The sequence below is a fragment of the Amblyraja radiata genome, chromosome 4 (genome assembly GCF_010909765.2).
Source record: "Amblyraja radiata isolate CabotCenter1 chromosome 4, sAmbRad1.1.pri, whole genome shotgun sequence".
Lineage (NCBI taxonomy): Eukaryota > Metazoa > Chordata > Chondrichthyes > Rajiformes > Rajidae > Amblyraja > Amblyraja radiata.
In genome coordinates this window covers 62,189,294-62,214,294 of record NC_045959.1, presented here as the reverse complement: position 1 = coordinate 62,214,294, position 25,001 = coordinate 62,189,294, and the positions used below count along the sequence as shown (strand labels likewise).

At 46.2% G+C, this 25,001-nt stretch overlaps 1 protein-coding gene and 1 long non-coding RNA gene across 6 annotated transcripts in view; one reads left to right on the top strand and one right to left on the bottom strand.

Annotated features, from left to right (window-relative positions):
• The window catches only part of yes1 (YES proto-oncogene 1, Src family tyrosine kinase), a 58,529-nt gene extending 49,416 nt beyond the window's left edge, over positions 1-9,113 (bottom strand). For 2 of the 5 annotated variants that reach the window (XM_033019611.1, XM_033019613.1), the window contains exon 1: positions 8,808-9,101. Coding sequence is in view for 1 of the 5 variants with exons in the window: in XM_033019610.1 (XP_032875501.1) it covers positions 1,796-1,862 (67 nt within the window). In the remaining 4 variants the exon portion in view is untranslated. Of the gene's footprint in view, positions 1-1,795; positions 1,877-8,803 lie in introns of all 5 variants that reach the window. The other 3 variants (XM_033019610.1, XM_033019614.1, XM_033019612.1) reach the window with 3 other exon arrangements.
• Positions 1,576-21,866, top strand: LOC116972196. The gene is made up of 3 exons (XR_004411735.1): positions 1,576-1,586; positions 16,593-16,598; positions 21,834-21,866. It is a non-coding gene; the product is annotated as an uncharacterized LOC116972196 (long non-coding RNA).
• The last annotated feature ends 3,135 nt before the right edge of the window (positions 21,867-25,001 follow it).

Genomic DNA, 25,001 nt, shown 5'->3' with positions numbered 1-25,001 from the left:
TTGTTCCAACAGCAAGGTGACTAGTAAGGTACACAGTACTGCCACCTCACGTTTTACATGGAGGTTACGTATTCAAAAAGTGGTGCGTAATTTAAAAATACGCAAGTTAATACGGATAATACTCGATTACACTCTCAACAGTAAATTTGATTCCGAAATAAGCGCATATAAATTTAGCTTTGGTATTAAAAGAACATTGCATTAATTCAAAAACGCATAAATCAAACATGAGTAGAACACGAGGTGCCTGTACCACAAACGTGGTCTTTCAAACTTCCTGTACAACTACAACATGATGTCCCAACTCCTGCACTCAATATCCTGACCAATGAAGACAAGAAAGCTAAATGCCTTCTTCTTCTTCACTCTGTTCACCCATGTTTCCATCTTTATGGACCCCTAAGTCACTATTTTCTACAATACTCCTCAGGGCCTCATCATTTACTGTGCAAGTCCTGTCATGGTGTGTCCTAACACAATGTAACACCTTGCATTTATCCAAATTAATCTCCACCTCCCATTCCTCTGGCCGGTTGATCAAAATCATCTTGTAATCTAAGATAACCTTTTTCGTTGTCCACCATCAATCATAGTCATCTTCAAAATTACTAACCATGCCCAATATTGACTGGGACTTTCATAATACCAAAGGCTTAGACTCCCAATAAAAACTGGGACTTGCCCAACCTTCCCTAATATCGACTAGCACCTGCTCAGTGCCAAAGGCTTAGCAGGGCTCGAAGTTAGAGGTTGCCCAGGTGCCATTGACCATTCAAAGTGCAGCCGGGCAACCTAAATGCCGACTCATTTTGCCCGGCTTGGCAATCAAATACTGGTTTTTACCGATAGACACAAAATACTGGAGTACCCCATCTATGGCTATTGATGATATAACTATCAGTGCAATTTCTTCCCTAGCTTCCTACAATGTCTTAGCAATTAGAGCAATTTGGGCCTCAGTGCTGAGGATATGGTCTTGGGATATGTTGCGAGTATTGATATTATCTTGCTGGTGGATTTTGCAGAGATTGCTTCGGTGGAATCTCCAGTGCTTTGAGGTGCCTGTTTTGAGTAGTTCACATCTCAAAGGTATACGTGAACCGGGATCACTGCTGCACGTTGGACTTTTTGCTCGGTTTGATATCTTGATCTTCAAACAGCCATCTTTCCTCAGATTACCAATTTAGTAGCTTTGATAGGAAATTGAACGTTTTTCCTGTTACACCTTTGTTTAAAAATGAGAAAAGAGGAAGCACCCTCTGTAACTACATGTTGTTACGCAGTACAGCTCTGATCATTACTCTAGTAGAAATGCGTCAAGAAACAAATGAAATAGGGAATATGCAAAAGGACATTGCGAGGGCAGAAAATAAGAGATATGTGGAAGAGCTGGTTGGAGTGGTATAACTTCTTTAACACCTACCCATAGATTTAAGGTCAATTAGAGAGTCAAAGAAAACTTCCTTCACTCAGCAAGTAGCAGAAGTCTAGAGCTTCCTGTTTGGAACAACAGTGGAGACAGAAATCCTCACCTCATTTAAAACGCATCAAATGAGCACTTCGATAAACTACAAATTAGATTTGCAGTCCAGTTTTGGCTAGATATAATACAATGGGCTGAATAGCCTCTGTGCAACAAACATCTGATTCTCTTGAAGTGTTACTTCGTATCAATGTTCAAACAAGCAGACAACACTTTGCTATGTAACATTAGATGCCAACATCATCCAGCATGTATGAACACGCACGTACACAGGCATGCACACCAAATTTCCACATAAACTGAAAGTTTTACTTTGTTTGTTGTTATGATACCCAGTAGTTTCTACAAAGTTGTACGTAAAAGATTCAAACTCTGACATTCATAGCATCATTCCTTAGGATTATTAAAATAATACATGCTAGATATTAAAATTTGTACTTATTTGATTGAAACATTTAATTCAAAGTAAATAGCAATACTATCCTTTGGCCACCAATGGTCATCCAAACTGTATGAGCCATATAAATACTTGAGACAGACCGGGTAACTCAGTGGGTCAGGCTGACCCGCTGAGTTAAGGGCATGCACCATGTATCAGGCACTGCCAGCACCATGTACGTCACCGAAAAAATTTGCGGCGTGACAACGCCCGGTGTTTTTTCAAGTGTCGCAACATTTTTTTGTCACCGCTGGATTTTGAAATGTTCAAAATCGTTGGCGACACTGATACGACGGCGACAGTCGCCGAAAAAAACAGGTTGGGCACAAGGTGCTGGGTAGCCTGCATAACTCCATGCCATCCATTACAAACTTAGGGGCCTGTTAATACCTTACAGCCAGCAAAGGCAGTAATTTCTCAGTGGTTTGAATGCCTGACAGTGAATCCACGTGAATCCTATCCCATCTACTGTGTAGCTATGTAGTGGCATGACTCAGGAATGTAAGGGGCCTGTCCCACTTTCACGACCTAATTCGCAACCTCTAACGACCTTAAACGAACTAAAAAAAAATCAACCTTCCACGACTATGAAGAAGACCTCCTTCGACTATGTTGAAGACCTCCCACGACTATGAAGAAGACCTCCTTCGACTATGTTGGACTGGCTTAGAACATGTACGTTTTACTTCTGTTTTGCAGTAGCCCTTTTGCTTCAGCAGCCTTTTAAGAAAGGCAGAAGGGGAAGAGCAAGGATGAAGAGGAAGCACAAGAAGAGGTCTCAATGGGTGAATGGAGATGATGTAATGGACTGTCCCAGTATACTAGATGACTGGAAGAGAGTGGCGCTGGGCTTTGTCAAAAGATGGAACTTTAAGCACACATGTGGGGCAGTGGATGGCAAGCATGCCATTCTTGTCCCTGTCCTTGTACCCCTCATTTTCCTTTTCGTACAGGATGGCATTCTGCTGGAACCATTCCTCAAGGTCCCCGTCCCCTGCCTGGTGAAGGTGTAGGACATAACCTTCCTCCAGCCCTCCCTTACCACCAATGGGGCATCTGCCTCTGATGCTGTGTCAGACACAGGAGAAAGGGCTGCTTTGCTGCCTTCAAATGAGGCAGTGAAGGATGGGGTGGTGGTGGGGACATATACTACCACCCTGGTCTCTTCCTCCAGGGGTCTCTCATGCAGGGCTACCTACTCCTGCACTATTACCTCCTGTGGCATCACCTCCTGCCAATCCTCCTCTTGGGTGGGCAACACCTGCATGGCCATTTTTTTTTAGGGTTGTGCCCTCCCCCTGCGCTGCTGCCTTTTTGGTGCCATCTCTAAAACACAAGTCTCCTCTCCAAAAAACTCTCCAGCTATGAATAAACATGCCTTGGAGTGACAGAGGTGACGTTCTGCTGTTTAAACAACCTTTTTTTTCTACTGACCTATTTTTCACCCCGGAGCTATTACCTTCGACTGCCTCCGACCACCTGCCACTACCTACGACTAGCATCACAACCTACCCACGAGTAAAAAGTATTGATTTTTCCCATACCGACCTTTTTTTTAAAAACCCGTGGACATTTTTTATCAGGCTAGAAAAAACGCCGCAACCTACTTGATGCCACGAGTACACGGAGACCACTCACGAGCATGAGGAAGACCTCCTACGATCTCAAGGGCAAACTTGGCAGAGGTCGCGAATTAGGTCGTGATAGTGGGACAGGGGCGTACCAATCAAAGATACTAGAGGAGCACCTCTAGTATCTTTGGTAACAATGTCAATGAAACCAGAGCTAGATATTCAAATCTCCCACACAGTTATACGAACCCGAACCAAGAAAACATGGGCTACAAAGACAGATATGAATGAAAAGACTGCTTATTTTCAGATACTGTGTCAAGCAAACATTTTCTCACCAGTTTGGCATGTGTTCTGAAGAACATGCTCTGGAAAAAGGCTGCTCTTTGTTAGATATATAAAATGTCCCTGCATGCCCAGTTTCTTTAGAAATTATCCACTGTATTTTATTACGAAAAAGCTCTGGTTTTGTGGGTTCTGTGGCAGCTAAAAAGGCATTGGAGGAAATGCAGACTTTTAGTACAGTTGGGACAAGAGATTCGTGTCCGGCAGGAGGTGGTGAAAAGTCCACAAGGTGATTTGTTCACTTTTCCCACATATAGATCTCCTATGAACTTGAAGCCTTTTAATGCCACCCCAAATGCTTGTTCTGCAGTTTAAGTCACAGGCAAGGAATCCTCATGACTCAGTGAGAACGTTGCATTTTTTCTCAAAGCGGCTTTGAGCACATTTATTTCACCACATTTACCTGGCAATCTCTTTGCCTAACAGAATTTGAAATAGGATAGTGGTTAAAGGTTTCTGGTACCAGGATGTGAACAATGTGGCCTGTGCAAAAGCCAAATGAGTGTAATTAGGTTCTTGAATGCTGGGAATGTTAGCTGAGAGAGAACTGACATTGGCTTGCTTTATCCTTCAAGTAAAGTTGGAAGATTTTGCAGAGGTGATGTTGATAGCACCTCCCAAACACCACAAAGCATTTGCTCCAGGTAACTCAGATCTGAAGCGTGTACAAAGGCAGTGATAATTGCCTCACAATAAACCATGAATTTGCTTCATGCCAAGCTCTTGATCTTCAAATATCCCTTCCCTCAAATGATCAAAGAATGGTCTAGGGCCCATAAATGTCATCATTAATGACTGTTTCCTGAGTGACATATCATGATTCATGGAAAGTGATCTGTGTTTTCCAGGGTTTCACTGTGAACCTTTATTGGTGGAGGCCAGTACTATGCAGCAGGGCAGAGCCTTTGTTCTTTGGACATCAAGTGGAAGACATCCTCTCGTCCGCTTCAGTGAGCGAGTCAACAAGAACCCACAACTCGCCCGTTACAAATCATCTTCAGCGTACCGCCTTCTGACTAATGAGGTTTTGGTGCCTTGTTTCTGGAGTGTAAATGCTATCAGATGAACAGTTTCCCATTGGTACTGAAATTTAACAACACCCAATTGGAAACTTTAGTTAGAGACGAGATGCAACATTGCAACAAGATTGAGAAAAGGGCTGGCACAATGATACAGTCTTACTCAACACTGGCTTTAACTGAGATCGGGTTTGTTGTGGACCTACGTTTTAAGATCATGTCTAGCATGCCATCACATTGCAAATGTAAAATTGTTATTATTGCCTGTGGACAGCTGAATTTGAAAGGAGTATGCCGCAATCTCTCTTGATTGATGAGGTCAAAGGCATTAGAGAGGGCGAAAAAAGCCACATACAATGGTCATGCTCACCATCTCTTCATCTGGATGGAATTCACAGTGCAGACACAAGAGACTGCAGATGCTAGAATCTTGAGCAAAAAACTCAGCTGATCAGACAGCATCTCAGGAGGGAATGGATAGACACCGTTTCAAGATAATCTGAAGGGGGAAGTGATTGAAGATGATATCGAGAATGACTTTGCCTGTGGCAGACTCTGGAAAGATTTCTTTGTGGTTACCATATTTGGGCGTATCCATCTTCAGTGACTATAGCATCACTGAAATTCCCTGACACAATCTACTCTTCCCAAAAATGGACAATGAGATTGTGAATTTATGACTGAAGCTCTTCTTCAGTGAATTTTAAAACTCAAAACTCAGCTCAAGTCCTTGTGATTTTTCAGTTGGGAAAAGGCTTGTCTTCTTGCCCGGAGTCAAAACCAAAATCATAAATGCACGTACAAACACAAACTAGGATCAAGAGTTGGCCACTCAGCCTCTCCAGGTTGTGCATTAGGGTGGATTTAATTAGGGTGGATTTAATTGTAATCTGAATTCCACGTTCCCACCTGCATCCGGTAACCCTTCATCCTATTATGGCACAACCTACCTCTGCCTTAAAAACAATCAACCTCTTTCACTTTCACAACCTTAAGGAACCCTCAATGGGTAGGGTAACAAAGTTTTGCATCAGCTGACTTAAATGGCCGATTGTTATCTCTGTGTTCTGCCACAACAAGCTGACTCCTTCCACCAAGTCAATTTTGAATCCAGGTGGCTTGCCTGGATCCCATGTGATTGCATAACCTCCCTACAGTGCTCAATCTTCTAGCAATAAACGCTAACATCCGTATGCTCCTCTAATTAACTGGCATACTCAAATACTAGCCTTTTGCACATCATTCACTAGGAAAAACACTATACAAAAGTGAATTGCACAAACATCAAACAGATAAGAAGATTTGATAGCAACGGTAGAGTGAAAAAGTTAACATTTCAGCTGACGGCTTTTAATTGAAACTATTTCTAACATCTTTTGTTTATTTCAGCTGATTCACAGTACAGGCATCTCGTGTTTTACGCATGTTTGATTTATGCGCTTTTGAAATAACGTGCGCAAATTTACGTCAGTTTAAACTTAAGAGTTTTTAAATTATGCGTTGCTTTTCAGGAACATTACCCCTGCATAAAACGTGAGGTGCCTGTATTTTGTTTTTACTCGAGCTTCAGTTTTATTTTCCATTGTGTCGATTATTTACAACTCGAGCCACCTCAGAGAATAACCAACCATAGCGACCACGATAAATATGCAAGACATTTAAGGGGTGTTCTTGTGCAGTTACAGTCAAAAATCAAAAACTTATTTCAGAAAGACTATGCTTGACTCTCAGGATGCATCTCCCCAAACCTTATGAGCAGACCTGACAATGAATTTGATGAACTTTTGAACGTTCGGCTGAACAGTTGAAAATTTTAAGGATAGGTGCAGTCAAAGGTAAGTGAATTTTTAAAACTCCGTGACAAAAGATAATTACCATTCACTACACTCGAAAGGAATCTGCAAGCATGGTTTCTCAATCTGTAAATCATTGCACGTTGCCATACTGTCGGATGTTTGGGACTAACACAATAACTGCCTCATTAAACCACATAAATCCTGAGGCAAGGGAGTGATGGCGACATCTGTCTGACCCAAATTTAAGCAAAAAGGGACTTTGGCCAAGTGTTGGAGAGATCAAAACCTGCTCTCAGGGTACCCGCTGGGCCCGAGGGAACGTAAAACAGGTGCTTGTTGTGCAGTAAGCCAGAAACACTGTGGTGTGAAGAGGGGGACAGAAACAGCCCAATTTCAACACATTTCACAATTTATTGAATGCACTCGCAGAAAGACAGTGACAATAGGTGATAGATTTATATATATATAAATATGAAACATTATTTGTACATTTACAAATTATTATATATATATATATATATATATAATAATTTGTAAATGTACAAATAATGTTTCATATTTTACGAACAGTAATAACATTACCTCATTCAGTGACATAATTTCAGCTTTAAAACTTAATATACTAAGTAACAAAATTAAGGACCCAACATAAACTTAACAAACGGATAGCCTGCAGTGAATCTCAACTTGCTAAAACTTGCAAATCTCCCGTGTAGACTTCTTCGCCACAAATTTAAAATATTCAGAACCTGGATGCCATGAAAACTTTCACTGCTTGTTACCAATAATTTTAAGTCATCAAGAAATGCTATCCAGACTGTATAAACCTGCTGTACTTTACCAATGCTTTTACACTATATGTGGTAATTGGGGCAGGCAAAAGCACACAATAATTAATGCACACAATCCACACAATCAGAGATGACCTTCTGCCACAACAAGTGTGATAATGCCCAAGCAAATCAGTTACACAAGATTCAAATAGGTCGGTGCACCAAAATTAGTTTAAATATTTAAACACGGCCTCTAATTTGCTTTTAGTCAGCTCCACATTATAACTTTTCATTGTGCACATCAAAACATCACAACATTTAATGTGATGGGGAGAATGCAAGGAAAGTGAAAAAGGAAGTGTGGAATGGGGGACAAGAGTGCAAATGGGGTCAAGGGTGTAAATGGGTTACAAAAAAGGCTTGGGCTGAACAACTGAAAAAGGATAATCAAAAAACAGCTGAGGGAGGGCTTTGGTGAGAGGTCAAAAGGAGTTGACTGGGTGGGGGGGGGGGGGGGAGGAAGAAGTTGGGTCTAGAACAAAGGGTCTGGAGTTGAGTGAAAAGGTCTTGATAATGTTGTGGGAAGGGGCTGGCTGGAAGGCAGGTTGAGTGTGGGGAGGAAGGACCATGGCAATGTGTGTGTGGGAGCTGGGGAGGGGGGGGGGGGGGGGGGGGGAGAACTGGGTGGGGGCAGGAAGGAGGGGGGGCTGGTTGGGGGGGCTGGGGGGAGAACTGGGTGGGGGCAGGAAGGGGGGGAAACTGGGTGGGGGCAGAAGGGGGGGGGAAACTGGGTGGGGGCAGGAAGGGGGAAACTGGGTGGGGGCAGGAAGGAGGGAAACTGGGTGGGGGCAGGAAGGGGGGGACTGGGTGGGGGCAGGAAGGGGGGGAAACTGGGTGGGGGCAGGAAGGGGGGGAAACTGGGTGGGGGCAGGAAGGGGGGAAACTGGGTGGGGGCAGGAAGGAGGGAAACTGGGTGGGGGCAGGAAGGGGGGGACTGGGTGGGGGCAGGAGGGGTGAGGGCAGGAGGGGTGAGGGCAGGGGGGAACTGGGTGGGGGCGGGGGGGCTGGGGAACTGGGTGGGGGCAGGAGGGGGGAGAACTGGTTGGGGACGGGAGGGGGAACTGGGTGGGGGGATTGAGTGGGGGCGGGGGAACTGGGTGGGGGCGGGATGATCGGGTGTGGGGCGCGAGGATCTGGGGGGGGGGAGGTGATGGTCGGGGGGGGGGGGTGATGGTGGGGGGCGGATGATCTGGTGGGGGTAGGGGGGATCTGGTGGGGGTAAGGGGACGGGATGTGGGTGAAGGTAGGAGAGGGCGGACCGGCGAGGAGCAGTAACGCAGGTCGTGGCCGTGTTTATTGGAGGGTCCCGATTGCCGCTCACCTTGTCTCCAGGCGGGCTCAGGCCTGTCCTCACCGCCGCATCAGGTCGGGTGCCGGGGCCACCGGAGGCTGTGGGGGCGGCGGGGGTCAGTGCGGGGCAGCCAGCATTGCTCTATCTCCCCGCCAGCCCCGCCCAGCCAGGTCGCAGTCACTGAGCGGAGGCCAGGGACGTAAATTAAACCGCCCTTCGGGCGTGAAACCACATCATCCCTCGAGTGACTCCGCTCCGACTGACGAACAGGCGCTTCCCCGCTCCAAGATGGCGGCTCCCGGGACCAAAGATCTTTGCCTGGGACGGGGGAGAAACCGCCCGCAGTGACGTCACGGCGCACGCCCGCAGTGACGTCACGGCGCACCGCCGTCTGCCGCCCGGGGTGAGTCTGGCACCAATGCAGGCCCGGAGTCGTAATCCGGCTTCGCTCCACACCGCCCCCTGCCGACCCGGTTTGACCTGGCGCTCCACACCGCCCCCTGCCGGCGTGGAATCGCAATGATCTGGCCCGGGGTCGCAATGGCATTGCGTTTTATCTTTTACTGGATGGCTGCCATAGACTCTTTAACAGAAAAGGTGGAGATTGACAGATTATTGATTAATAAGGTTGTCAAAGGATATGTGAGGAAGGTAAGAGAATGAGGTTGAGAGAGAAAGACAGATCAGCCACGATTGAATGGTGGAGAAGACTAATTCTGCTCCTATGACTGATGAACTGAGGACAATAGACAATAGGTGCAGGAGGAGGCCATTTGGCCCTTCGAACCAGCACCGCCATTCATTGTGATCATAGCTGATCATCCGCAATCAGTAACCCGTGCCTGCCTTCTCCCCATATACCTTGATTCCGCTAGGCCCTGGAGCTCTATCTTACTCTCTTTTAAATTTATCCAGTGAATTGGCCTCTACTGCCTTCTGTGGCAGAGAATTCCTCAAATTCACAATTCTCTCGGTGAAAACATTTTTTCTCATCTCAGTTTTAAATGGCCTCTCCTTTATTCTTAGATTGTGGCCCCTGGTTCTGAACTCCTCCAACATTGGGAACATTTTTCCTGCATCTAGCTTGTCCAGTCCTTTTATAATTTTATATGTTTCTAAAAGAACCCCTCTAACCCTTCTAAATTCCAGTGAATACAAGCCCAGTCTTTCCAATCTTTCCTCATATGACAGACCCGCCATCCCGGGGATTAACCTCGTGAACCTAAGCTGCACTGCCTCAATAGCAAGGATGTCCTTCCTCAAATTAGGTGACCAAAATTCCTGCAGGAGGACCTCTTTACTCCTATACGCAAATCCTCTCGTTATGAAGGCCAACATGCCATTCGGCTTTCTCACTGCCTGCCTGTACCTACATGTTTACTTTCAGTGACTGGTTGTACATCCCGGTCTCGTTGCACTTCCCTTTTTCCCTAATCTGACCACCATGAGATAATAATATGCCTCCTTTGTTCTTGCCGCCACAGTTGGTAACCTCACATTCATCTGCATTATACTGTATCTGCATGCATCTGCCCACTCACTCCACCCATGCAGCATCTTGGAACAATGACTAGGTGCAGTTCAGGGTTCAAACCCCAATGGATTCAGGGATAGTTTCTTCCCAGCTGTTATAAGGCACTGAATCCATCCTCTTGACACAAATATAGAGTGGTCCTGGCCTACCGTTCTACCCTCAGACTTTCTGTAATCGAACTTTAATAGACTTTATCTTGCACTAACATTAGCAAATTTGCAGATGACATAAAGCTGGGTGGCAGTGTGAACTGTGAGGAGGATGCTATGAGAATGCAGGGTGATTTGGACAGGTTGGGTGCGTGGGCAGATGCATGGCAGATGCAGTTTAATGTAGATAAATGTGAAGTTATCCACTTTAGCAGCAAAAACTGGAAGGCAGATTATTATCTGAATGGTGTCAAGTTGGGAAAAGGGGAAATACAACGGGATCTGGGGGTCCTTGTTCATCAGTCAATGAAAGTAAGCTTGTAGGTACAGCAGGCAGTGAAGAAATAAAATGGCATGTTGGCCTTCATAACATGAGGAGTTGAGTATAGGAGCAAAGAGGTCCTTCTGCAGTTGAACAGGGCTCTAGTGAGACCACACCTGGAGTATTGTGTGCAGTTTTGGTCCCCTAATTTGAGGAAGGACATTCTTGCTATTGAGGGAGTGCAGAGTAGGTTTACAAGGTTAATTTCAGGGATGGCGGGACTGCTCATATGCTAAGAGAATGGAGCAGCTGGGCTCGTATACTCTGGAATTTAGAAGGATGAGAGGGGATCGTATTGAAACATATAAGATTATTAAGGGTTTGGACACGCTAGAGGCAGGAAACATGTTCCCGATGTTGGGGGAGTCCAGAACCAGGGGCCACAGTTTAAGAATAAGGGTTAAGCCATTTAGAACGAAGATTAGGATATACTTTTCCACACAGAGTTGTGAGTCTGTGGAATTCCCTGCCTCAGAGGGCGGTGGAGGCCAGTTCTCTGGATACTTTCAAGAGAGAGTTAGATAGGGCTCTTAAAGATAGCGGAGTAAAGGGAAATGGGAAGAAGGCAGGAACGGGGTACTGATTGGGGATGATCGGCCATGATCACATTGAATGGCGGTGCTGGCTCGAAGGGCTGAATGGACTACTCCTGCACTTATTGTCTATTGTCTATTGTCTAAACATTATTCCCTGTTTCCTGTATCTGTATGTATACTGCGGTTGGTTCGATTGTAATAGTGTTTCCGCTGACTGGTTAGCACGCAACAAAAGCTTTTCACTGTACCTTGGTACACCGGACAAAGATGCCGCCTGACCCGCTGAGTTACTCCAGCACATTGTGTCCTTTGAAGAGAAAAGTTAAGGGCCTTTAATGAGTCACAGAAGCCAAAGGGCTTAGAGAGGAGAATGCTCCTCTTTACCCCTAAGTAAGATCAATTCCTATATTATTTTTCTCCTTTCCTTAAAGATGTTAAGACAGGAGACACAATGTGTGCAGGCAAGAGAATATTGCATTTCCCTGTGAATCATCGTCATAAGCTTAAATTCAGCCATTAGGCAATCGATCCTCAGCAATGGCGTAGTTGTTGAAATTCATCCTCCATGTACAGGAGTGACAATTCATCAGGGAAATGCAAAGATGTATTTTACAGTGACTCCGTGGATACATAAGCAATGCATGTTAGAAGTACAGAACTATTCTTCTGGGTGAAATCACTTTTTTTAATCACACTCATTGTACATGTAAAGCAGAGTAAAAATATAAAATGAGGGAATATAAACCCCACAAGCAGAATTTACATTCTGATAGCCTAGGATGAAATATTAGGAAAAATAATGGAAATCTAATCTGATCATGGTGCAATATCTCAGAAATGGGAAATGCGTGATATTAAGCATAAAGGTCAGAAATTATTAACCACGGCAGGTTGGAAGCTGTTTAACGATGCAATGTTGATGGATGCCGGAAATGGGCACAGAGAGAGGAAAGAACAGGGAAAATTTACCGGCTGTGATTATGAGCAATTCAACTAATTTGTCTATGTTTTGGCTTGTGATAGGGTGGCACGGTGGTGCAGCAGGAGAGCTGCTGCCTTACATCGCCCAAGAACCCGGGATCGATCCTAACTACGGGTGCTGTCAGTACAAACTTTGTACGTTCACCCTGTGACTGCATGGGTTTTCTCCGGATAGAAACATAGAAACATAGAAATTAGGTGCAGGAGTAGGCCATTCGGCCCTTCGAGCCTGCACCGCCATTCAATATGATCATGGCTGATCATCCAACTCAGTATCCCGTACCTGCCTTCTCTCCATACCCTCTGATCCCCTTAGCCACAAGGGCCACATCTAACTCCCTCTTAAATATAGCCAATGAACTGGCCTCGACTACCCTCTGTGGCAGGGAGTTCCAGAGATTCACCACTCTCTGTGTGAAAAAAGTTCTTCTCATCTCGGTTTTAAAGGATTTCCCCCTTATCCTTAAGCTGTGACCCCTTGTCCTGGACTTCCCCAACATCGGGAGCAATCTTCCTGCATCTAGCCTGTCCAAACCCTTAAGAATTTTATAAGTTTCTATAAGATCCCCTCTCAATCTCCTAAATTCTAGAGAGTATAAACCAAGTCTATCCAGTCTTTCTTCATAAGACAGTCCTGACATCCCAGGAATCAGTCTGGTGAACCTTCTCTGCACTCCCTCTATGGCAATAATGTCCTTCCTCAGATTTGGAGACCAAAACTGTACGCAATACTCCAGGTGTGGTCTCACCAAGACCCTGTACAACTGCAGTAGAACCTCCCTGCTCCTATACTCAAATCCTTTTGCTATGAAAGCTAACATACCATTCGCTTTCTTCACTGCCTGCTGCACCTGCATGCCCACTTTCAATGACTGGTGTACCATGACACCCAGGTCTCGCTGCATCTCCCCTTTTCCTAGTCGGCCACCATTTAGATAATAGTCTGCTTTCCTGTTTTTGCCACCAAAATGGATAACCTCACATTTATCCACATTATACTGCATCTGCCAAACATTTGCCCACTCACCCAGCCTATCCAAGTCACCTTGCAGTCTCCTAGCATCCTCCTCACAGCTAACACTGCCCCCCAGCTTCGTGTCATCCGCAAACTTGGAGATATTGCCTTCAATTCCCTCATCCAGATCATTAATATATATTGTAAATAGCTGGGGTCCCAGCACTGAGCCTTGCGGTACCCCACTAGTCACTGCCTGCCATTGTGAAAAGGACCCGTTTACTCCTACTCTTTGCTTCCTGTTTGCCAGCCAGTTCTCTATCCACATCAATACTGAACCCCCAATGCCGTGTGCTTTAAGTTTGTAAACTAATCTCTTATGTGGGACCTTGTCGAAAGCCTTCTGGAAGTCCAGATACACCACATCCACTGGTTCTCCCCTATCCACGCTACTAGTTACATCCTCGAAAAATTCTATAAGATTCGTCAGACATGATTTACCTTTTGTAAATCCATGCTGACTTTGTCCAATGATTTCACCACTTTCCAAATGTGCTGCTATCCCATCTTTAATAACTGACTCTAGCAGTTTCCCCACTACCGATGTTAGACTAACTGGTCTGTAATTCCCCGTTTTCTCTCTCCCTCCCTTCTTAAAAAGTGGGGTTACGTTTGCTACCCGCCAATCCTCAGGAACTACTCCAGAATCTAAAGAGTTTTGAAAGATTATTACTAATGCATCCACTATTTCTGGAGCTACTTCCTTAAGTACTCTGGGATGCAGCCTATCTGGCCCTGGGGATTTATCGGCCTTTAATCCATTTAATTTACCCAACACCACTTCCCGGCTAACCTGGATTTCACTCAATTCCTCCAACTCCTTTGACCCGTGGTCCCCTGCTATTTCCAGCAGATTATTTATGTCTTCCTTAGTGAAGACGGAACCAAAGTAGTTATTCAATTGGTCCGCCATATCCTTGTTCCCCATGATCAACTCACCCGTTTCTGACTGCAAGGGACCTACATTTGTTTTAACTAATCTCTTTCTTTTCACATATCTTCTCTTTCTTTTCACATATCTTGGATGCTCTGGTTTCTTCCCACACTCTGTAGACCTACAGGTTTGAAGGTTAATTGCCCTTGGTAAAAATTGTAAATGGTCCCTAGTGTGTAGGAGAGTGCTAGTATATGAGGTGCATGCCGGTCAGTGCGGACTCGATGGACCGAAGGTCCTGTTTTCATGCTGTATTGCTAAAGTAGCCATTTTTCTTGCTCAGTGTGTATAAATTCCGCTGTGGAAAATTGTGAAATTAAGTTTCATAAATGTGGTCATTTGTGAACTAATTCCTAGCAATGAAGCATGCACTTGTCACTCCTTTCCTATTTGAGCCTGTGTTCTACCAGCAAATCAATATTTTAACCAAGTCAATAGCTTGCCTTCAATTACTTCGCAAGAAATCAAATTGGGTTCATTAAACTTCAACTATCCATGACAAATCTATGTTGTCTCTCTCTAATCTGCTCAAACTTTCCTTAAGTTTTTAGTCATTCTGTTCTTGATTATAGTTTCCAAAAACTTCCCACAACATTCCAACAACAAATTTATGATTTCCTTATTTTCCCCTGCAATCTTAATAAACAATGTAATTTTGAATTTGTACAATTGTTATTTTCAAATCTGACAAGACTTCTCAAATTGAACGAGGTTTAAACAACATGCAATTTCCTTATCTACGATCTTAAAACCCTGAGGTGAAAATCTTCAATCTCTGGTGTTGTTAACTTTACTAATATTGTTTTCCTGTTTAGATTAATTTTGTTGAAATTCTGCCCATTATTATTGTTTATCTGTTTCTCCAAAGTCCCAGTTATATTGCCGTGCTTTGTTTAATTTAGTTTAGTTTGGAGCTACAGTGTGGAAACAGGAGCGTCAGCCCACCGAGTCCACACCGACCAGCGATCCCCCACACAATACCACCCTAAACACACTTGGGGCAATTTCACATTTACATTTAACCAAACCAATTAACCATACAAATCTGTACATCTTTGGAGTGTGGGAGAAAACCGAAGATCTTGGAGAAAACCCATGCACGCCACGGGGAGAACGTACAAACTCCATACAGACAAACACTCGTAGTGAGGATCAATCCGGGGTCTCTGGCGCTGTAAGGCAGTAGCTCTACTGCTGTGCCACCATGCCGCCCTGAAAGCAATTTGCTTTCAATTACAATATTTCCTATATTTGTTGTACAGACCCACATTATCTTTGCTCATTCTTTTTTCCCTACGACAATTTAAAAAAAATTATCTTGCTAAACATATTTGTTTGTATTTCCTTTCAAAATCCTCACCAACTAGGAATATTACAAAATTTTGAGATTTTAAAAATCAAGTCTGTAATTTATCCCATCATATAAAGCATAAAAATAACTTTAATTTGATACCTAATTCACTTTCATATCTTCAGTATTAAAAAAGTTATGGTCATTTTCATACTCGGAAATTAGCATCTTGTTCCCTATTGCTTTTCCATTAATTTAACACAAAAGCTGTGATCAAGGACAGTCAAAAGCCCATAACTTTCTTAAAAATTAAGAGAACTGAATTTTCAGTTATTATAGATTGAAGCATTCTGAAACAAATATGAAACATCTTACTTGGATGACCTGAAATTAAAGCATATAATTAGTTAGTTACCTAATTGTAGCTAATTACAAAATTGACTGTTGTGACAGAAATAATCATAAACACCCAGATTGCCTTGAAAATTTAAAAATTCAGAACTTTAATATTATTGTATTATATGCTGTAAGTCCGTAACAGACAGGTAAATAAATTACAATTTCGAGCAAAAGACCAAGTCTGTATGGAGAAGATCAGTTGCTAGCTGGTACATTGGCATATCATAATCAGTAGCATCATTATACTCCTCAGATTGCAACCAATAAGCAACTCTGCACACCTTGTTTTTTCTCAACTTTTCAATTTTGGCATTGTAAACTACAAGTTTTTGCTCTTCAAACCATGCCTTTCTGCCCACTATTTTCCCATTAAGAATGTCCTGTGGATCATCACATATGGAGTTGTCCAAATTCGGATTATCTCTGCGAATGCTGTTTAAATCAGTCTCTTTCAATTTATTTCCTATTTTTTTCCTCTCTCCCGGGGGGCCCGGGGGGGGATGGGGAGCCAGGGGGGACATGTCCCCCCCTGTTTTGTGATGTGGGGGACGATCCGGATTGTCATCCGGATTTTAAAACCCGGAGAAATCTCCGCTTTCTGCGAGACAGTTGGGGGTAGGATTGATGATCGAGGGCGCCGATTGGACGAGAGAGATGTCGGTCAGCAGGCAATGGGAGCGGGATATGATGATTCAGCGCGATGATTGGATGAGGGAGGTGTCGGTTAGAGTAGGGGGGTGGGACTGAGGTTAGAGCGCGGTGATTCCAGCTCAACTCTGCCTGTCCCGCCAGGTTAACCTACAGCCCTGCCTGGACTTACCAGAATGAAGGCCCAGGTTTACGGCCTGCGCGGCGAAGCAGCTCTAGCTCCATGGTTCCGGACTGGTGTCTCGTCAGCCCAGGCAGGGCTGTAGGTTAACCGGCTAGACAGGCAGAGTTGAGCTGGATTTAGTGCTGCTCCTCCACGCTGGCCGTAAGCCTGGGCCGTCGTTCCCGTAATTACTGTCCACAGGGCCCACAGCTGAAGCCTCCGAAGCCTCGTGTGTGTGTGTGTGAGTGTGCGAAGGAAATAGGCGACGTTTCGGGCCGAAATCCTTCTTCAGACTGATGGGGGGTGGGGGGGGAGAAGGAAGGAAAAAGGGAGGAGGAGGAGCCCGAGGGCGGGGGGATGGGAGGAGACAAGCTCAAGGGTTAAGGAAGGGGAGGAGACAGCAAGGGCTAGCAAAACTGGGAGAATTCAACGTTCATGCCATCCGGACGCAAGCAACCCAGGCGGAATATGAGGTGCTGTTCCTCCAATTTCCGGTGTTGCTCACTCTGGCAATGGAGGAGACCCATGACAGAGAGGTCGGATTGGGAATGGGAGGGGGAGTTGAAGTGCTGAGCCACCGGGAGTTCAGGTAGGTTATTGCGGACTGAGCGGAGGTGTTTGGCGAAACGATCGCCCAACCTCCGCTTAGTCTCCCCATTGTAAATCAGCTGACATCTAGAGCAGCGGATGCAGTAGATGAGGTTGGAGGAGATACAGGTGAACCTTTGTCGCACCTGGAACGACTGCTTGGGTCCTTGAATGGAGTCGAGGGGGGAGGTGAAGGGACAGGTGTTGCATTTCTTGCGGTTGCAACGGAAAGTGCCCGGGGAGGGGGTGGTACGGGAGGGAAGGGAAGAATTGACAAGGGAGTTGCGGAGGGAGCGGTCTTTGCGGAAGGCAGACATAGGGGGAGATGGGAAGATGTGGCGAGTGGTGGGGTCACGTTGGAGGTGGCGGAAATGGCGGAGGATTATTTGTTGTATTTGCCGGCTGGTGGGGTGAAAGGTGAGGACTAGGGGGACTCTGCCCTTGTTGCGAGTGCGGGGATGGGGAGAGAGAGCAGTGTTGCGGGGTATGGATGAGACCCTGGTGCGAGCCTCATCTATGGTGGCGGAGGGGAATCCCCGTTCCCTGAAGAACTGAGGACATTTCCGATGCCCTGGTGTGGAACGTCTCATCCTGGGAGCAGATGCGGCGTAGGCGGAGGAATTGGGAGTAGGGGATGGAGTCTTTACAGGGGGCAGGGTGGGAAGACATGTAGTCCAGATAGCCATGTGAGTCAGTTGGTTTGTAGTGTATGTCGGTCAGAAGTCTGTCCCCTGCGATGGAGATGGTGAGGTCAAGGAATGGTAGGGAAGTGTCGGAAATGGTCCAGGTGTATTGGAGTGCCGGATGGAAGTTGGTGGTGAAGTGGATGAAGTCAGTCAGTTGTGTGTGGGTGCAGGAGGTGGCCCCAAAGCAGTCGTCAATGTAACGGAGGTAGAGGTCGGGGATGGGGCCCTGGTACGTATTGAACAAGGATTGTTCAACGTACCCGACAAAGAGGCAGGCGTAGCTGGGGCCCATGCGTGTGCCCATAGCTACGCCTTGTGTTTGGAGGAAATGGGAGGAGTCAAACGTAAAGTTCTTGAGGGTGAGGACCAACTCCGCTAGGCGGAGGAGGGTGTCAGTGGCTGGGTGTAGGTTGCCCCTCTGGTCGAGGAAGAACCGGAGGGCTTTGAGGCCATCGTGGTGGGGGATGGAGGTGTAGAGTGACTGGACATCCATGGTGAAGATGAGGGGGTGAGGGCCCAGAGAGTGGAATGCGCGGAGGCGGCGGAGAGTGTCTGAGGTGTCTAGAACATAGGTGGGAAGGGATTTGACCAAGGGGGATAGTATGGAGTCAAGGTATGTGGAGATGAGTTCGGGTGGGGCACGAACAAGCAGAGACAATGGGTCTGCCGGGAGAGCCGGGTTTGTGGATTTTGGGGAGAAGGTAAAAACGGGCCGTGCGGGGCTGGGGAACGATGAGGTTGGAAGCTTGGTCGGGCAGGGCGTGGGAATTGATGAAGTTGGTGATGGTGCTAGATATGGTGGCCTGGTGCTCATCAGTGGGGTCATGGTCTAAGGGCAAGTTGGAGGAGGTGTCCGAGAGTTGGCGCGTGGCCTCAGCTTTGTAGAGATCGACGCGCCAGCTACCACGGCACCTCCCTTGTCGGCTGGTTTGATAACCCAATCTGGTTTTTTGCGGAGTGATTCAATGGCAGTGCGTTCAGGGGGGGAGAGATTGGAGTGAGACAGGGGAGTGGAGAAGTTGAGGCGGTTGACGTCGCGGCGGCAGTTCTGGATAAAGAGTTCCAGAGCCGGGACTTTACGAGAGGGGTTCCACGAGGAGGGGGTGCGTTGGAGACGGGAAAAAGGGTCATCATTGGGGGGCGAGGACTCCTTCCCATGGAAGTGCGCTGTGAGGCGGAGGCGACGGTAGAAGCGCTCCAAGTCATGGTGGGCGCGGAACTCATTGAGATGGGGACGGAGGGGGACAAAGGTAAGACCTCTGCTGAGGACAGACCGTTCGGTTACATTGACTGCTTTGGGGCCACCTCCTGCACCCACACACAACTGACTGACTTCATCCACTTCACCACCAACTTCCATCCGGCACTCCAATACACCTGGACCATTTCCGACAGTTCCCTACCATTCCTTGACCTCACCATCTCCATCGCAGGGGACAGACTTCTGACCGACATACACTACAAACCAACTGACTCACATGGCTATCTGGACTACACGTCTTCCCACCCTGCCCCCTGTAAAGACTCCATCCCCTACTCCCAATTCCTCCGCCTACGCCGCATCTGCTCCCAGGATGAGACGTTCCACACCAGGGCATCGGAAATGTCCTCGTTCTTCAGGGAACGGGGATTCCCCTCCGCCACCATAGATGAGGCTCGCACCAGGGTCTCATCCATACCCCGCAACACTGCTCTCTCTCCCCATCCCCGCACTCGCAACAAGGGCAGAGTCCCCCTAGTCCTCACCTTTCACCCCACCAGCCGGCAAATACAACAAATAATCCTCCGCCATTTCCGCCACCTCCAACGTGACCCCACCACTCGCCACATCTTCCCATCTCCCCCTATGTCTGCCTTCCGCAAAGACCGCTCCCTCCGCAACTCCCTTGTCAATTCTTCCCTTCCCTCCCGTACCACCCCCTCCCCGGGCACTTTCCGTTGCAACCGCAAGAAATGCAACACCTGTCCCTTCACCTCCCCCCTCGACTCCATTCAAGGACCCAAGCAGTCGTTCCAGGTGCGACAAAGGTTCACCTGTATCTCCTCCAACCTCATCTACTGCATCCGCTGCTCTAGATGTCAGCTGATTTACATCGGGGAGACTAAGCGGAGGTTGGGCGATCGTTTCGCCGAACACCTCCGCTCAGTCCGCAATAACCTACCTGAACTCCCGGTGGCTCAGCACTTCAACTCCCCCTCCCATTCCCAATCCGACCTCTCTGTCCTGGGTCTCCTCCATTGCCAGAGTGAGCAACACCGGAAATTGGAGGAACAGCACCTCATATTCCGCCTGGGTTGCTTGCGTCCGGATGGCATGAACGTTGAATTCTCCCAGTTTTGCTAGCCCTTGCTGTCTCCTCCCCTTCCTTAACCCTCGAGCTGTCTCCTCCCATCCCCCCGCCCTCGGGCTCCTCCTCCTCCCTTTTTCCTTCCTTCTCCCCCCCACCCCCATCAGCCTGAAGAAGGGTTTCGGCCCGAAACGTCGCCTATTTCCTTCGCTCCATAGATGCTGCTGCACCCGCTGAGTTTCTCCAGCATTTTTGTGTACCTTCGATCTTCCAGCATCTGCAGTTCCTTCTTGAACAAAGTATTTACTATACTGCCTTTCCAACACAGTGATGACAGCTTGAAGACAGCTCCTCATCTTTATACTGAACTGTGGATGTACTGGTAGCTCCCAAACTTTTGTCAACGTGGCATCAAGATGCACCTCCTCACCGAAGAAATCTTCCCTTGCCAATATCAAGTTCTCTGGATTTTCTGTGGCTTCCTTTAGAGCAGCAATCACCCCATTAACCACTTTGATGCCATCAACATGGTTGATCTGATTCTGGCTTAAAGTGTAGAAGCGCTTCATCCAAGGCCCAGTCAGATATTTGCCAAGTAAGCTTAATATCTGAAGTTCTACTTTTGCTTCAGCCTGGGTGAAGTCATGGAGGATGGCGCTTCTCAACCCCCCACAGGATGTTCCGCTATTCAGCAGGGCAACAAAGTCATCATAATGTTCTCTGATCTTGCCACTAACATGGAAAAGTATATGTAATCTGTTGCCACGGTACCGTGGGAGGACACCTTGTTCCTTTAATCCAAAAATGCAACAAATACTTTTGTGGCCCCTTTTCCATTCTTGTACCGAAGTTTGTTCATCTGCAGTATGACATTTCCTGCTAGACAGTCTTTCCGAAACAAGAATTTTCCTCTGGATTGTTTGTGCATTTTGAGGGCTGAGCGAACTGATGTTGTGATGGAGGATGCAAGTGGCAGTAAAGCTCATTCAAAGATTTACCCCATTCACTGTTCACAATCCTAATAGCAGCATGATTAGCTGCACACCTGTCACTCAGTGTATATGAAATGTTGTCTATTATCTTTTGCCTGGTGTCTTGGAAATCTGCTTGCTCATTGAAATAAGTGTAAGTTTTACACAAATATGTTGTGCATAGTCCTCAGCAGTCCCACCAGCCAATTCATCGACTGCTGCAGAAAGACATTTATTTGTGGTGAAGTGTACATTGTTAATATGGGTCTCATCTTGGATGGTTGCATCAAAACCCACAGTCAAGTCCTTTGTTGCAAGGATCATCTCTGCTGTCTGCAACTCAGCAATAGCTCCCAATTCTCAGGCCATAACTTCAACTGCACTGTGTCGAGGAACATGATCCAGATTAAGTCCACTACACTTGTAGAACTGGTTTATCAGGATTGGAATGTTTGCTGTGGGAGTTTTGTTAACAATACAGTCAAACACATGCATCCTTGTTGTTGAGGAGTAAGTCTTCTGGTCCACCTTTGACTTGACAATACTGGCAGCCTCCAGAGTTTCGATTGTTTCTTTGAGGACAATATTGTCAAATTCGAGGCATCTCACATCCTCTTCCCTTCCTTTAGTTTTTCATGAACTTTTCTGTACTGGTGAATTGAAACAGTTTTCCTCTTTTTATTACTGCCACTAAACTTGAGCAATTGTCGGTGTGCTTTTTTAAGTCTCAAAAACTCTGCCTGTGCCCTAAGTTGGGACGACAGATGGCGCAATGGGCACAATGGGCTAAGTGTTCGGCTGTGTGAGATTCAAAAATCACAAATGCTCTTGAGACAAATTCAGACAAAGAAGTGTTTTTATTAAGTTCATATTCTGCAGAATAGGTGCCTCTCCTCTGATGTCCCCTAGAGGCACACCGAGGATCGGGATGTCTTCTATCTTTATACATTTCTTTTCACTATTTTCACACCCATTGAGCTTCTTCCAATCATAACATAAAACCCAGATTCCCACGAGAACGTCGTGGAACGTCCACCCAAACTTCTACTGAAGTATTTCTGTTGCTACTTTTTATCTAGAATTTCTCTCTGTTCTTTATATCGTTACTTTCTATTCTAGCAGTCTGGCTTCTGCTGACATCTTATTTCTTTCTAAGTTATATTTTTCTATCCCTAGTCTAAATCAACCATGTCTATTAACTCTTTCCTCACAATCCATCCTTTTCTTTTTTGCTACGCACCCTTGATTTACTCTATCTCCTCCTTTTCTAATGCTAGCAGAAGATTCTTCACCTCCCTATCCTCCTCTCGTTGGTCATACTGTGTTCTGAAGGCCATCATGGTGGCAGCACTGTTCTTTGTCAGGGCTGTTTCTATCAATCGCTGAGCCAATCCCCGTACGCAGGGAATGATACAACATCCGAACAAACACAGTAACCCCACCATGACTATCACTGATGTTGGGGCTGATGTAAAGATGTGCTTCCATTTCCCAAACCAGGAGTCTAGAAACCCAGTCCAGGAGGTGTCTACTCCAGAGTTCTCAGCCAATTCGATAGACAGAGAGGTGAGACCTGCTAGGGCTCTTGACACTGACCCATCCGGAGCAGTGTTGTTGGGGATGTATGTGCAACATTGTTCGCCAAACATTACACACACCCCTCCCTTCTCAGCCAGTAGCATGTCCAAGGCCATGCGATTTTGCCAGGCCATTTGGCTGGTAGCTGTCAGTTGTTCCGCTAATCCTTCAACTGCATCTCGAGTGTAATTTATAAAGCGTTGTTGATTGTAGTATAAGTAGTTGATCCAGTCCACATTTTTATTAATTGTGGACCACCAGAAGAGTATGGACTCAAAGCCCGCAGCTATCTGATTTCTGGCTTTAAATTCATCGGGTACCCCTCTTGGCACCCCTATCGCATCTATATAGATGTGTGTGTCGAATGATCCTTTCACCTTTCTCTTTTGTCGTCGGCTTCCTTTATCGAGTTCTACAGCATGTTCTACTGCTATGGTGAAGGGCATCATCAGTTGTATGAGGGTACAGGTTCCCGTCCATGACCCTGGTAACCGGGGCCACAGGGTATTCTCCCCGCACCACCACCAGACATCGGCTCTACTGACTATCTGCTTTTTCAGCCAGGAGCTATTGAACAGTGGCCCCTGTTCCTCAGCCGTTATGTTATACATCTGATTGCAGTTGAGCACCTCCCCCATGTCCTGTCCCTCTGGGTTATTTCTTGTATAGCACTCAAACCCCTCCTCCCCAAAAGGAATGGTAAATGGAGGAGGTCGCGGGTCTTCCCTTCAGCCTTTCGTATTGTTGTTGCTGGCCGGAAATAGGTAATGATAACTCTGACATATCACATTCTTTGGTAAGAGGGGATTTGTGAATAGCTGTAGTATACATGTCATAGCCCTAGGTGTTCTATCCCAATTCAGGGGAAATGGTACTGGGACCAGCTGAGGCCTAACTCCGGCGCAGGCGTAACAATTGGTTCGTTGCATACTTGTGGCTGTGTACATCATCCAGGCAAGCCAGGTGTTGACTCCTTTTCCCCCTGTTGGTATTCCCTTCTCATATAACTGCCTTAATCCTGTTTCTCCTACTACTATCATTATCTTCAGATCCTTAGACTCATTTTCCCTGGTGACATTGCTGACTACTGGTGGTGCAAGTGTTGCCCCGGGATCCCTATTCTGACTGTCATCTATCTTGAACACCTCTCCCCTATCCTCGTATCTTCCCATCTCACTTTACTTCTATCTCAAACTTCAGACATGCGTCCTTCCCTGTTTTATCTGCACATATCCAATACCTACCACTTTCCTGTATTTGGACACTCTGTATGCTCACATATACGCGTCCTGGCAATTTCTCGTTCGGGTTTTGATATACTCTCCACCTATCAGTTTGATAGGTGGTCCGATGCCACCCATATTTTGATGAAGTAAACACCGCATGCCAATCTTTACAGGGATGGGTGCATACATACATTCTATAGCCGCACCACCATTTTTCCTTTACATACATTAAATGGGATGGTGGTGGACCTTCTATTCTGTGGTATTGTGATTTTTATGCATGTTACATTATTTACAAGTTGGGTAACCACCCAACACAAGACCCACCAACTCGAAATCTTCATTTTTCCTGCGGGTTCTTGGTAAATGTTAAAGTCAATGGTTCTTCCCTTTGCGCACAGTCCACGGGCTGATATCATCTGGTGGGGCCTCCACAGGACCCTTAACTTGACTTGCGTGTGTCCACCCATTCTCTTTTGTTCGTACTGCTGTCTCCGTGATTAGTAACACCAGGTAGGGTCCAGTCCACTTAGGTTGCAGCTTTTCTTCTTTCCACGTTTTTATTAATACCCAGTCTCCAGCCTTGACTGAGTGAATCGGAAAGTCCAGTGGTGGGCTCTGGGCCAGCAATCCTTTAATTTTTAGTTCTGCAAGAGATTGGGACACTGCCAGTAAATAGTTCCTCAGGAACACATCGTTCCCTTGTATTGTTGGGACTCCTTCTACCTTCCCTAAGTATGGGAGCCCGAATAACATTTCATATGGTGATATCCCTATGTCTTTTCGAGGTGCCGTTCGGATTCTCAACAGGGCTATCGGAAGGCACTTAGTCCAGGGGAGTCTCATTTCCTCTATCAACTTGGTGATTTGGGCCTTTAAGGTGCCATTCATTCTTTCCACCTTTCCTGAGCTCTG